General features: G+C 42.8%; 1 protein-coding gene across 1 annotated transcript; it reads left to right on the top strand.

The window, feature by feature from the left end:
• Window positions 1-6,087: 6,087 nt before the first annotated feature.
• LOC308101149 (galactose-specific lectin nattectin-like) lies at window positions 6,088-13,434 on the top strand. The gene is made up of 6 exons (XM_080450513.1): window positions 6,088-6,132; window positions 8,995-9,354; window positions 10,287-10,399; window positions 10,762-10,896; window positions 11,644-11,749; window positions 12,165-13,434. The coding sequence occupies exons 2-6, from the start codon at window positions 9,012-9,014 to the stop codon at window positions 12,254-12,256; spliced, it is 789 nt and encodes a 262-aa protein (XP_080306639.1). The 5' UTR covers window positions 6,088-6,132; window positions 8,995-9,011; the 3' UTR covers window positions 12,257-13,434.
• Window positions 13,435-16,042: the final 2,608 nt, after the last annotated feature.

Below are 16,042 nucleotides of genomic sequence, written 5' to 3' on the forward strand. Positions count from 1 at the left end.
TGAGCTAGACGGAGCATTTTTGCATTCCATTCTTACGGTCGGAGTCAACGGCAGTGTCGTGTCGTCACTCTCATAGTTATACCACGCTGGTAGCAGCCAGCCAGCCCAAGACAATACAAAACGAGACAAGTCGTGACAAGATAAAGACATGATGACATCTCTGGTTTATTTCCTGTATCTGCGTGTAGGCGGCCGCCTTTTAAGGAGACTTGGAATTGAGTCTATTAATTCCAGTGGTGGAAAAAGTACTCAACTGTTTTACTGAAGTAAAATGCGACGCATTGTGAGCTTGTAGAGCTTCAAATGGCCCAAATGCAAGTGGTTAATGTATGTTTTGTAATAATAATTAAAATCTGCAAGTACCTAAAGTTTTCAAATAATTGTAGTGGAAAGTACAATATTTACCTCTGAGATGTAGTGGAGAAGTAAAAGTATTAAATTGAAAATACTCAAGTAAAGTAAAAGTACCTCAAAATTGTACAGTACTTGAATAAATGTACTTAATTACTTTACACCACTGCTTCTGAAGAACTATGCTTTAGCTCCATGGTGGTCACAGAACTAAATATTGGACCCGATCGTCAAAAGCCACACAAATAATCTTCCCAAGATTTTTCATACTAAAATGGGTATTTTTGTGAGACAAACGAGGAGAAAATCTACTTTATTATCGACCTTTCTCTGTCCCTGCAACACACTCTCGCGGGATCTACTTCTACTAGACCATTTTGTAGGATTTGTGTGGCGTATCTTTACTGATGAATATCTTTGAGCCAGCTCACCAACACAATGCTGAAGACAGCACGCTGCCGGGCAAGACCTGGGATGTTGGTTGTCTAGGAAGTTGACAACCGGAAATGGTTGAATTTGGCGGAAGTACCGCCCAAGGAAATGACGTTGATGCTTTACAAATCTGTTAACATTCTCCGTGAAAGAAACGAGTGTTGTGATTGGTCAAAAATATCGTTTCCGGGGGAAACGGAAATCCTGTCCACTCAGGACTTCCTAGACACTCGCTGCTTTAGGTCGTGACCAGGCTCTTCTTTTCGCAGATAAGTGAGGCTGTGACCGAGGCTATGAAGACAGTGGATTGGAAAATACCTACATCACCCAGCTGTGCGTCACTTCCTGTTCTCACTAAGTACAAGTACTGTACTTATTCCTGAGGTATTTTTACTTTACTGGAGTATTTCCTGTTTTCAGTACTTTTACTTCTGTCCACTACATCTTAGAGGCAAATATTATACTTTTACTCCACTACAATTATTTAAAAACTTTAGTGATTCCTTTGTAGAATTGGATTATTATTACAAAACGTACATTAATCGGCCATTTGAAAATAGCAGATTTACAAACTCACAATGCCTCACATTGTGAGTTTGTAGATCTGCTATTTTCAAAAGATCTTTATCCATTTTCTCCATTTGAAAACTTGAAATATCATGAAAGAAAGAAAGACAGAAAGAAAAAAGAAAGAAAGAAAAGATGTGGGCAATCTGGAAAATGTCCAGTAGATGGCAGCAAAGCATTCTTCAACTTGGTTTCAGTAATGTTTATGTGAAACATTCCTCCTAGCATTCCTTGAACCAGGAATGACTAAAATAACAAACAACCTGCCATCCCACAGGTCTATTATTCCTATATACCCAGGACATGGGATCAACTGTCCGATATTATATAGTCTATGGTTTTATTTTCACACTTATCCGCACAATAATGTCATTATATTATAGAAATACTCCATGGAAGTTCATCAATACATCTACATGATATTACTATAGTATATAGTAGGCTACTGAAGAATAGTATTATAGTATACATTATTGCAGTATTATTGCACATGTATGGTATCGAAGTATACTCACCACTTTTTGACAATATAGCAATTTATTTAAAACTAACAGAAAACAAAGATTAGTCTCTGCTTGAACATGTATTTTCATTTCATATACAGAATATTCATATATTTGTGTTTATTGGCGATAAACACATATATTGACGAACATTTTAAAACATTGTCAAGAATGTTATTTTAAAAAGGGGGGAAGTCAGCCTAAACCACAAAATGTCCAATAATGGAGGGAGAGTTTAAAAAGCACGATATGATGGAAAGCATTACATCTAAACTACAACTAAGGACTGATGCTTTCAACATTAAAGGGGAACCAGTAATATTACAGTCCCCCCCCCTGAACAAAATCTAGCTATAAACTATTTTAAAAAATATGGCAGCTCTGTTACTGTAGATTGTACACTGTTCTTTATACATTAACTACAGTGAAGGAGTGTAAAACCCTACTCTCCTTCAAAACCGCTCTAAAAGAGTACCTACAGGTGGCTACAATTCAAAACTGGCCCCTGTAAAAGTCAAAACCTAGCCCCTGAAAAAGGCCTACACTGCAAAGATCGAAGACCAATTCAGCATTGGCGACATCAAGGGCACATGGCAGGCGTTACACACCTTGACGGGCGGCAAAGCAAAAAACAGAAGTGAAGTGAACCCGCCTGTTTCCCTCCCCAACGAACTGAACACCTACTACGGCCGTTTCGAGACCAGCTCCAACCGCGGATAGCCAAGCGGGGCCATCAGCAGCACCAGCAGAAGGAGAACCCTCTAACCATCTCGGAGGGTTGACGTGCACACAGCCTTCACACAGGTCAACATCCACAAGGCGGCGGGACCTGATGGGATTCCAGGCCAGGTCCTTTAAAGCAGTGGTTCTCAAACTCTTTCATGTCGAGGACCGGACCCCCATTTGAAAAGATATGCCAAGGCCCCCGCATGAGAGAAGATTTTTACGCCTCTAGCAGTGATTTTCAACCATTTTAATTTCAAGGACCCCCAGTTTGACATGCATTAGGCTACGGACCCCCATTTAATGGCATTTCTATCTCTGGGACCCCAATTTCTGTTGTAAAATCAATGTCAATTTAACTCAGAGAGTGTACAAATGGAACCAAATGGACCCGTCCATTTGGTTCCATTTGTACACTCTCTGAGTTACAAACCCATAAAGGTCAATTTGGTTCCTAACTATCTATCATTTAGCTGTGGACCCCCTGGAACCCCCTCAAGTACCCCTGGGGGTCCCCGGAGCCAGGACCCCACTTTGAGAACCAATGCTGGCGGGTGTTTTCTCTGACATCTTTAACCTCTCCCAGGCTGTGGTCCCTGCAGGGTTCAAAATGTCAACCATTGTGCCCGTTCCCAAAAAGGCCAAAGTGTGACACGCCTGAATGACTGGGAGACCTGTCGCTCTCACCCCGATAGTCAGCAAACGCTTTGAGAAGCTGGTGAGGGAATACATCTGCTCCATGCTTCCTGCCTTGCTAGACCCGTGGCAGTTTGCATATCGCGAAAACACATCCAATGACGACGCTATTGCCATGGCTCTCCACACCATCCTCTCGCACGTGGACAACAAACTGCTGAAGGACAAATATGTACGTATGCTGTTCGTGGACTACAGCTCAGCATTCAACACCATTGTCCCAGCAAAACTTGACACAAATCTCCGAGACCTAGGGCTACACCCAAGCATGTGCGACTGGATACAAAACTTCTTGAATCTAGGGGTGGCAGTGGCTCAGAGTGGCCGGGTAGAGTGAACTGGAAACCGCAAGGTTCCCAGTTCGATCCCGGGCTGGGGCGCTCCCCCAGAGTTAGTGTCGAAGTGTCCTTGAGCAAGACGCTGAACCCCTAATTGCTCCCGATGAGCAGGTTGGTACCTTGCATGGTTTCCTCCGCCATCGGTGTATGAATGTGTGTGTGAATGGGTGAATGTAATGCACAATCTATGTAAAGCGCTTTGGATAAAAGCGCTATATAAATGCACCATTTACCATTTATAAATGCACCGTTTACCAACCGACATCAGGTGGTGAGAATGGGCAGCATCACATCTGACCCCCTGACCCTCAACACTGGAGCACCCCAGGGATGCGTGCTTAGCCCTCTCCTCTACTCCCTGTACACGTATGGCTGCACAGCCACACATGACTCCAACACCATCATAAAGTACGCGGACGACAGTGATAGGCCGAATCGTCAACAATGACGAGTCTGACTATAGAGATGAGATCAACTCGCCGGCACTCTGGTGCCGGGAGAACTACCTTGCCCTTAACGTCGACAAGACCAAGGAGCTGATCGTGGACTTCAGGAGGCCACGGAGGGATCATGCGCGCATCCTCATCGATGGCGCTGCAGTGGAAAGGGTCAGCGAGTTTCAAGTTCCTCGGAGTACACATCGAGGAGGACCTCGAATGGGAGACACACACCACACACGTGAGGAAAAAAGGCTCAGCAGCGACTGTATTGGCTCCGCCGCCTGAAGAAGTTCGGAGTAGGACACTGCATCCATCGTTGAAGGCGTTCTATCAGACTCTGTTACGGCCTGGTATGGGAACTGTACTGCCCGAGAAAAGATCAGCCAACAGCGAGTGGTACGATCGGCAGAGCGCATAATGGGAGGCGAGCTCCCCGCGCTCCAGGAACTGTACAAAAAGTGGCGTGTGTTTAGAGCAAGGACCATAGGCGCTGGTTTTTAACTGCGGCGGACCCGTTATGGAGTTATGAAATGTCCCTACTGTACCACTCGTCCTAGGATATCATAACGTCATAAGAAAGGTAAGAAAACCGGCGAACCGGCGAAATTCTCCTTTAATACCATGTACAACGCACTGACTTTTGTCTTTTTGCTGTGTTTTTTTCTAGCACCTTAACTAACATCCATAAGTATATCATGAACAGTATACTGGTGCTATGCTCACGCATCTTTATATCTTATCTCAGGTAACTCTCAGGTAAATCCTACGGGCGCTGCCCTGGAAACAATAAAGGCTTAGACCTTAGAATGGCTCAGCTTTTACTTGCTCTGCCAATGGCCTGGGTGTGATAGATATGAGCCTAGATAGCCTAGATATGAAACAAAACCAAAGGTTTTAAGTAACAACCGTCTGGATTCGGATTGAAGGGATGAAGACATGGCGAGTCGGCCTTTTGTGCTGATACCTTGGACGACTGTCAAGTTTTACACACAAAAATACACAATATCGTCATTGTGTTTCAGTGACTGATAACATCAGGAAATAGATAATAATGTCAGCTGGTCACAGGGAAAGTGAAGCAGAGACCCATTCTATCGTCTCATGAGTCATGAATGAAGTGCCATCCAATTTCAGAACACCGACCTGGCATGTCTACAGGGACGATTCCAAATACTCCAGGTCAAAGGCGTGCAAAAACTACGCACTGTCTAGCAGTGGTGGAAAAAGTACTCACCTTTTTTACTTAAGTAAAAGTATCAATACTGCAATGTAGAAATACTCCCTTACAAGTAAAAGTCCAGAATTCAAAATTGACTTCACTAAAACTACAAATGTAATACTTAAAGTACCAGAGGTAAAGGCACTCATTCTGCAGAATGTCCCATTTCACAAGTTTTCAAATGTATAAAAGTCCTTTGAAAATAGCAGATCTGCTAGCTCACAACACGTTGCATCGCGACGCATTGTGAGCTTGTAGATCGGCTATTTTGAAATGGCCGAAATGTATGTAGGGCTGAAGTGGTTAATTTATGTTTTGTAATTATAATCTAAATCTACAAAGTAACTTGTAACTAAAGTTTTCAAATAATTGTAGTGGAGTAAAAGTACAATATCTGGATCCGAGATGTAGTAGAAGTAAAAGTATTGGAAATTGGAAATACTCAGGTAAAGTACAAATACCTCCAAATTGTACTTAAGTAAAGTACTTGAGTAAATGTACTTTACACCACTGAACTCTGGTCATGTTGATGTTTAGTGGTTCCTGTTTCCTGTTTGCCAATCTGGGAACCAATTGGCAAAACAACCTTTGAAGTTGCTGCTGGCTGCTGAATCTGTCTTGAGAGATTACGTGTTTGCAGAGGGCGAGGCTGAGTGACATTTTAGTGCCCTGAGAAGTTTAAAAAACATGTTACGACACAACAATGCTGCTGTCCAACAAAGACACACATAATCAGTTAGACGGCAAAGTAATCTGTCACACACGTGTTGCACCTAATGACTGTGCATGGGACCGTGGGAAGGAAGAGTTGGATCACCTTCACCTGCTCAGATGGACTGATTCTGGGGACAGAGAGAAATCAGGTGATTTTTAGGGGGGGCATGGATGGCACTAAATAGACGGCACAGATAGATAAATGGGAGTGTTTGTTTGGAATTGAAAACCTGCAAGCTAGAATAAAACCTCCAGCTAAGATTGTCACTTTTCACAGTGAAATCTATATGTTGTGTCTACATACAACATGTTTTTCAGCATCTCACTCTAAAGAAAAACTAGTCATTTGATATCAATGGGGATTTGTGAACCGTGTGCGTCTACAATGACACTTTTCTCAACAGTATCACGGTGACAAGACCCACACAATAGATACATAATCTACTCACGACCACAGGAGGCTAAGTGCCATTGTATTAGAGACACATAATAGGAATCATTCGACAGAGGAGAATTTTTGGGGTGTGTTATTACGGTAATAGAAATATAGAAATGACCCACTGTACTTAAACTGAAGCCTCAGGGAAGTAAGGTGATGCTTGACGGCCCTGTCAGAAGATAAAGTTGCATTTGGCTTCTACTTTAATAAAGGCTGGGACGCCATATAGCCAGGACCCAGAACAGGCTGGCTGGACATGAGACACGCAGCTATTTCACTTTGGACTTTTGTCAACGATGCGCTCTGGGCCGCTACGCTCTGCTAAAAGTGAGTGTCTGTGTTTAGTTCAAGTTATGTTAAAGCAAATAGAGTATGTTATGTTAATACAATATAACTTATACAATTGGGGTGGTTGTACTTTGTCTCCCTGCTCTTCTATTGAGACATTTAGATTGTGTCAAAGGTCACGTCTCACCTTAGCTCCAATCGGAAACCTCTCCCTCTGCTGTATAGCTCAGAGATGAGGTTCCACATTACTAGGTGCCTGTAAGGGGGGGGACATCGGGGAATATTTTCCACTATGCATGATTCTTACCCTTTTCCGCACATCGTATCCAAAAGATAAAGGTCGTCCCCCCCTGCATGTTTTAACTTTTAGCGGTCAAGAAAATCTAAACGAAGGGTTGAAACAAGCGTTTAAATCGCCTTTTTAGTCAGCCTGTGGCCAGTCAACCCCCGTCCGCATGCGCACTACTGCTCCCGTAAGATTGCATTATGAAAACATGGCCACAGGCTGACTTAAAAAGCGATTTAAAAGCTTGTTTCAACCCGTCGCTTAGATTTTCTTGAGCGCTAAAATTTTAAACATCTGAGAGCAGGGACGACGACCTTTATTGTTTGGATACGATGTGCAGAAAAGGGTAAGAATCATGCATAGTGTAAAATATTCGCCGGTCCCCCCCCCCCCCCTACAGGCACCTAGTAATGTGGAACCTCATCTCGGAGCTATACAGCGGAGGGAGAGGTTCCAAATGGGGATACAGAAGTCTCACCTAGACACTGGATCTGACCCGAATTCTGACCTGAAGGTCAAGATTCAATTTATCCGCCGAGCAAGCAGGCCGGCTCTATTACCTCAATGGTAAAAAATGTCAGCACTCGCGCAGGGAACCGGGTTCAAATCCCGGGTTACATAGTGCAGCTTTGAAGTTATTATGTTGGGGCTGAAGGATATGGACAAAAAACAAACAAAACAAAAAAAAAATTGACCAAATACATCAATATTGATTTTGTGATGATAATATTGTATTGTGAATATAATATAGATTTTCTTTGTTTCAAAAAATTTTTCAAAAAAAGTCCAAGATCTACAACGGCTGTGAGCTTTTATTTTTTGAAAATGTATGACAAATAAGGCTTAAATGATAAAAACTAGGGATAGACAACACACATTCCATATCACGATACTATCAAATCCAAAATCCCTGATGATGTCTAGTCTTATATTGCGATATCAATATAATGATACAGCCCAGCCCTATGTTGTTACATTACTGTATGGTGATGTGAAAGTAATGTTTCTCAATGTAAAAGAGTAGGCATGATATATTATGGAAGCTTCTGTCAATTTGTATACTACCGTAGCTACCTGAGCTGCCAGGATGCCTCCAAATGAATGTACTTTAATGCTGTGGTTCTCAAAGTGGGGTCCTTGAGGTGGTTCAAGGGGGTCCGTTCGTCCCTAGGAAATTGAGGAACAGTTTAAGGGGGACTTTAAAACTCTATTTTATACATTGGCTCGAGTATTTCCAATTTCCAATACTTTTACTTCTACTCCACTACATCTCGGATCCAAATATTGTACTTTTACTCCACTACAATTATTTGAAAACTTAAGTATAGTTACTTTGTAGATTTTGATTATCACAAAACATACATTAACCACTTCAGCCCTATATACATTTCGACCATTTGAAAATAGACGATCTACAAGCTCACAAGGCGTCGCGATGCGACGCATTGTGAGCTTGTAGATCTGCTATTTTCAAAAGATTGTTTTACATTTGAAAACTTGAAATAGGACATTCTGCCCAATGAGTACTTTTACTTTTGGTATTTTAAGTACATTTTGATGCTAATACTTTTGCACTCAAATACATTTTGAAATCCGGACCTTTACCTGTAACAGAGTATTTCTATATTGCAGTATTGATACTTTCACTTAAGTAAAATACCTGAGTACATTTTCCACCACTGGGTAGTTGTATGTGTAGTGGTATGTTCATATCTCTCTCTCAGCTAATTCAGCTAATCTTCTTGTCTCCTTGTCCCCTTGATTCTCCCTCTCCCTCTCCTTCTCTCTCACTTTGTCCCTTTCTGTCCCCCTTTTCTCTCCCCTGTTTCCCTTCCTCTGTTGTCTCCTCTTCCTTTCCAACTCTCTATCTCTCTATCTCGCCCTCTCTCTCTCTCTCTGTCCTTTTGTGTCCCCCTTTTCTCCGTCTTTGTCTCCTCTTCCTTTTTGTCTCCTCTTCCTTTCCAACTCGCTCTCCCTCCATCCACCCATCCTCCACAGACACCACCATCGACGTCATGCGACTGCCATTCATGTCGCGCCTCCAGCTTCTCCCCGTCCTCGTCCTCTGCCAGTCCTTCGCGGTCGGCGTGCCCACGAACTCCACGGACGTCCCCGGTAACAGTGACATCAGCGCGGGTCGGGACACGGCCTTGCGCTGTGCGTTCGTCACACAGCAGGAGAACGTGGAGAGAGCGAGGCCCGTGGTGGGAGCGTACGTCCCGCAGTGCAGCGCGGACGGGAACTTCATGCCCCAGCAGTGCTGGGCCTCCTCGGGTTACTGCTGGTGTGTGAGCGTCCTCACCGGAGCGGAGATACCCGGCACCAGGACCCCGCCCGGAACTATACCTGTAGACTGCAGTGAGTTCACCTGTGTGTGTGTGCGTCATCCCAAAACCTATACCACTTGTGCAAGGACACCCTGTGATTGGCCAATACGCTTGTGCAAGGACGCGCTGTGATTGGCCAGTAGCCACTTTGAGTGGCGGTAGGGGCGAACGCTCTCACCGAAACATGATTTACGATTCTGTGCCTATCGGTACATAACTCGGACGGCACTGAGTCGGCCCAAGCGAACTTCGCAACGTTCGCCACGGCAACTCGCTCGCTTTAGCCAAGCCCCCAGAGTTGCTGAGAAACATTGAAGCCGCCAAAGCTGGAACTGCAGGCGGGGGGAAATACATGCACGAGCAAAACATACTGAGAGATATTTATATATATATAGATATAAATATGTAAACATATTATACATAAACACATATGCATTTAGTTATACATAGGCATCTCGAGTGTATTTAATAAATATCTCGCGATTTTATTTCTTGACACACGGGCTGCCGTAGGACGCAAAAAGGACACTAGTGCGCATGCTCATAACTCTATGGTGTCCCCAAAAACGTCTCAATAATTCTACTTCCGGCAGGCTTCCGGGTGCTTCAAAACGCCACGGAGCACATTCATTGAAACGATAGCTGGGGGGCGAGGCAATCCGCCCTCTAGTTATATTATACCTCTATGACTTTAGCTCGCTTGGTGGTGCCTCACGTGGCTCAAGTTAGCTTGAGACGGCGCGCCTCCGTCGCGGTCCAAAACTATACGGTCAAAAAAAAATAGCCTGCAGTTGATGTAGGCAGAGGCACTTCCCCATTGGCCACAGAAGGGGGGCGTGGTTATAGCACAAGTTCTATAGGCTTTAGAATGTCGCGTCAGTACCATTTACACTCTTGTGTCACTACCATTTACTTCCATCCATCCATCCATCCATCCACCCACTCATCCATCCTCTTCCTCAGCTTCCAGCTCAGAGGGATACAAAGCGAACGACTTCTGTCCGCCTGGTTGGTATCGCTTCGGCACGCGCTGCTACATCTTCATCAGCACCATAAAGACCTGGATCGAAGCTGAGGTGAGTAGAATGGAGAGAGAGACAGAGAGAGAGAGAGAGAGAGAGAGAGAGAGGGGGGGGGGGGGGGAGACAAACGGATTACTATACTACTAAACTACTACTACTACCACTAAACTACTACTACTAACATACAACACAATTGTTATGTCACTGTCAGTATAATATTATATAACCCCATATACGTATAACACCTGTATTTACAAGTTAGTTTGCCTTCCTCTTTCCTTCTCTCGGCTTTCATCCCCCCATCAGTCTCTCTCACACTCATTTTTCTTCTCCTCGTCATCAGGTGGTTTAAAAACTAAGCAGCTTTGAGTACTGACTGGTGAACCTGTCTGTCTGTCTGTGTGTCTATCTGTCAGACGTACTGTGTGTTTGAGGGGGCCACGCTGACGTCGGTCCACAGCGAGGAGGAGAATCGCTTCCTGCAGACTCTGACTCGAGGCAACAGCCATGAATTCCCTCGCACCTGGATAGGAGGAACGGATGCAATACAGGTACTATAGGGGTGTGTGTGTGTGTGTGTGTGTGTGTGTGTGTGTGTGTGTGTGTGTGTGTGTGTGTGTGTCTCTCTCTGCTTCGGTGTGTGGTCAGACTGGCCAGACTTAAACACTCTGTGCTGCTGGGCTGATGTTACCTTGGAGCGGGTAGGGTCTAACTCTGAGGCGATGGCTGTCTCGGAGGACTTTTTGTCTGACCCCAGTATCTCTGTCAGAGCATCTATGACTGTGTGTGGAACAGAACACCAACTCCCACTGACTAATGCCCGAGGTCGCCCCTTATGGGCACAACAGCAAAGGCAGCGGCAACATTGGACTGAGCTGAGACTGCAAGGGAAGGCTGCATGTCTCCCTGCTGCCGACCATTCTGTCTCTCACTCTGTGTAATTTTGTTTTGCCTTACACACTCATTGTTGTCTTTACTCTGAAAGCGAGGTTGCAGGTTTTACCATCTAAACTTAACCTCTCCATCTGGTTTCTGCAGGCAACCATGCTCCTCACTGTATCATGGTCATGAAAAAATAGCAAATAACAAATTAGTAATAAGAAATAATATATACAAAATACAGTGATAGGGGTACTAATACTTAGGGAAGTTAGACAGGCACCGTAACTTATCGTAATTAGCAACGTTTCCATGTGCAGTCAGTTCTGATCAAAAACAGCCGAGTGTTTGTGCAAAGTGACCTGCATGTGCAGATGTACAAAGTAACAATGATCAATCAAATGTGTGCCTGTCTGTAGAATGGACTGTGGCTGTGGAGCGATGGTAGCAGGTTCGACTTTAATAAGTGGCTCCACGGACTGACCATGAGTTCTAGTGAGCAATGTCTGGAAATGAATGTTGGAGGTAATTACACGCGCACACGCACACGCACACACACACACACACACACACACACACACACACACACACACACACACACACACACACACACACACACACACACACACACACACACACACACACACACACACACACACACACACACACCTTTGTGACTCTATAGCTGGACTTTCCATTGCTATTGATTGATTATATTAAGTGTGTACCTCCTAAACTTAATACATGCTTAAACCTTAACCCAAACCGTAATGTAAAATCAAATCTTAAACTGAACCTAGGTTGAACCTGACGCTAAATCAACCTCTTGAAACATTTGTAGCTGATATCCTCACTTTCAATACGTTTTCTCATGGACGCACACAGGCGCACGCACGCACGCACGTTCCCATTAACACCTGTTTGTCCTCCTCTTCTTCAGTGTCATTGGAATGGAATGACCTGGCATGCAACAACAAGAAGCCCTTCCTGTGTGCAAAGAATATCGGATCTCCGCCGACCATGGAGACATAACCTCCATGTCATCACACATCACTTTACTACAGTGTATTTGTCACACCCTATATGGCACTCGTTCTCAACCTTTCCAGGCCGCGACCCCCAAAATAATCATATTTGAACTGGGCTGCCCGTTTCTTATATTTTTTGACAATTTGGCCAATGTTTGACCAGTTTTTATAGTATAGTTTGCTGATTACTTTTGATGCAGTAATGGTCTTTTGTTCTTTTCTTTCTTTCTTTTTGTGACTTTTAAAAGTCCTTAAATTGTCACTTCATTGTCATCTGGGTCCCGACCCACAGGTTGAGAACCACTGCTATATGGGACAAGATATATTTGGAATGGCCAAAATGTGGTTCACGTATTTGTTTAGAATGTGCTTATGTTGTCATCAGTGCATAATGTTTTGCTGCACATGGTGAAATGTCTTGTATTTGCCATGTGGATGATGTTCTTTAACTGTATGGGTTTAATTATCAGCGTGATGCCAGATTATTGGACTGCAAATGTTAAAACATAGAAATGTTTGTCGCAATAATCCCACTGTCAAGTGTGTCCTCTGCAGGAGGAATACAAATCCACACTTATACACTTCTATAGTTACGCATAACAGTTGGTTGCTAACCAAAATGCTAACCAAAATGTTCTTAAAGAGATAGTTCACCTCCAAAATGTCATTTTTTTCTATCGATTAGTCACCCCATAGAGACTTGAATTCATGGATGTATATATATTTTTTGTCGCATTCCTAAGCCAATAATTTGATGACCGGCAGCGGTTCCGGTAGGAGACACAAAGAACCGCTGCCTACCGTTCTGCTGGTCATCAAATTATTGGCTTAGGAATGTGACAAAAACAAAAACATATCCATGAATTCAAGTCTCCATGGGGTGAATCAATAGGAAAAAAATATGTATTTTGGGTGAACTATCTCTTTAACCACTCAGGGCTCTATGCTATGGTCTTTGCTGTTTTCTGTTATTGTGGGGAAAGCTTTCGCTGAAAATAGCAGATCAACAAGCTCACAATGTGTCGAGTTGCCATGCGTTATGAGCTTGATGATCTGCTATTTTCCGGACACTGGGGTTTAAGTGGTTTAAGTGGTGAAAGGACCATACTGGTGTGTTTGTATGTTTAATTACCACATCTAATCCTTTTACATTATACTGTCACTTTCCTGTGATGTTGTGATGCGCTGTGAGCTTGTAGATCTACAACTAATGATCAATGTGACACCGTCATCACTGAATTCCAAAAGAAGGAATTGTAATTGGATCATAAATAAAAAACAACCTTAATCATCTCATCGTCTCTTTATTTGTATCCTAAATCACATGAGCAACGAAAGGGCTGCAAATGTAAAGGCTGCCGAACCCAAGTAGGGTTACTTTAACCCATTAAGGACGGGAACGCATCTGTGTAACCACTTTAACCATAATGTTATGCTTTGGCTTTTCAAAAATAGCAGATTTTTTAAATGCAGATCTGCTATTTTTGAAAAATCGTGAATAGTTGTGCAAATCTTTGAAAATATATATATTTTTTTTTTAAAGCGAACATTTTTAACTCAGATCCTTTCTTCTGTGGGGTCCCTGGAACAATACATTTTGAGATGGGGGTCCGCGGCCAAATACAAAATACATTTTGGGGGCCCTTGAAATGAAAAAGTTTGAGAACCTTGTTCTGCTGAAATTCGCTATCTTGATGTTTGAGCACTTTGTAACCTTAGACACCGAGAAGCGCTATCGAGTTTATTATTATCGTTATTATTATTTCACAAGCAGATAGCAGCTGATATCAGTGGTCTGATTGGGCAAAGGTGTGTTCTGACACGCCACCCAGCTGCAATTCAAAGGTGTTTATTCATCATCATCATCACCAGGAAATACAAAAATCTAAATGTCTTTACTTTTATGTATTTGGGTCAAGTCTTTTCGTCGACTACCTTTTTTCACTGACGAAAACTAAATAAAAACTAAGCTATGATGACTAAAACTATGACTAAATATACTGACAATTTCGTCAACAAATAAAAACTAGACTAAAATGTTAGTGAGGGACTTTAGTGGAGAAGAGATCCAGTAGAACTAAAAGACAAGTCATTTTATGTTCGGGTGTTGCGCTCTCGCGCTGCGACGCGTTGTGAGCTTGTAGATCTGCTATTTTCAGCATGCAACGAAGTGTAGCCTGGGATCAATACCTTTTTTGGGTGTGTGATCCGGTCGGGAGCGGAAGCAACCCTATATGCCTCACCCCCAAATAACTCCGGCCGCGATCAAGGGCATTGTAATTTTAGGGCCTACCTAATCAAATCCTTGATCGGGCGTAGTTTAGCTTATTTTTAAAATACAAAATAAATATAAATGTGAGTGTACTTTCCCGAGACTATTTAGATTAGTCTACCTTTGTAATCGATTCAGCATTTAAATTGGGGAATTAAAACAAAGCGGCTCCGCAAAATCGGAAGCAGCAAAAAACGGAAGCCGGAAGCTTTTTCGTTTTTCTTTTTTTTAGGCGTGGCCTAGACCGGATCACACATTTAATAACGAATACCAGGCTTTCCTCCAAGGTGGAAAGACTGGTGATGCGAGGTTAAACCAAGTGTAATGCAATCAGGCATAAGACACCACAATGCATTTTAGTCAACTAAATCAACTGTAATTTAGTCGACAAAAAAATAAAGAAAAGATGACTAAAATATGGAATTGTATTCAAAAGTTTGCTGTCAAAACCAACACTATTCGGGAGGCAAGACCACACCTGATACCAATCTATGTGATAAAATGCACATAGAATTAACATAGAAGTTAACTTCTCAGTTAACTTCTCAGTTAACTTCTCAGTTAACTTCTCATAACTTTTTTTTGTTTGAAGGTGTTGGTTCTTTACTAGTGAATGAGGAAATGGCAGTTAGAGGTGGGTGTTAGATCAGCGATGGTCTTTAAAAAAATATATATACCTTTATTTGTATGTGTTTGAGTCTAGTGTGCATAAAGAGGAAATGGTACTGTAGCTGGTGGTTGGAGGCAGGTGTCAGATGACGGTGATATGGTGAAAGTTTAATCCATGGAGTGAATGTTTTACTCCATAAAACATTTTGTTCCTGATTTGGATTAGTCATGTAATCGATGTAGTTTAGTTTTCTTTTATCCTGGAGGGTTAGATTCAGAAAATATACAGTGTTTTGTAAAACAATTCAAAATTGAAATATGGTTAAATCTATAGAGTAATAGTTAATGAGGGGGAATGCCGGCTAGTGCATATTGTCCACATAATCACAATTATTAATTAATAATTCTAATTCAAATTAATATTAATTAGATTCCAGTGGGAGACCTGTGTTGTATTGTCTGTCCCTCTTGTCTGTGCTAAACTGCCTCTCTCTCTCAAAAGCAAAATGACAGAAAACCCTAATTTAAAAAAAGTAAAACATTTAATGAGTTGATACGCACGCACACACACACTTACAACATACATATTTGCTCCCTGGGGTTTTCATGGTTCAACCTTCACACTACCTCTTTTGCCTCAGCATCTGTTGAGTCACATCTCTCATCCTGTGCACGCACACGCGCACGCACACACACACACACACACACACACACACACACACACACACACACACACACACACACACACACACACACACACACACACACACACACACACACACACACACACACACACACACACACACACACACACACACACACACACACACACACACACACACACACACAGTGTCTCTCATTCTCCACCCCCTTCTCCATTCCATGTGATTGTTCTTTGTCTCTTTTCGA

The sequence above is a fragment of the Gymnoscopelus braueri genome, assembly GCF_963280865.1.
Source record: "Gymnoscopelus braueri genome assembly, chromosome: 15".
Lineage (NCBI taxonomy): Eukaryota > Metazoa > Chordata > Actinopteri > Myctophiformes > Myctophidae > Gymnoscopelus > Gymnoscopelus braueri.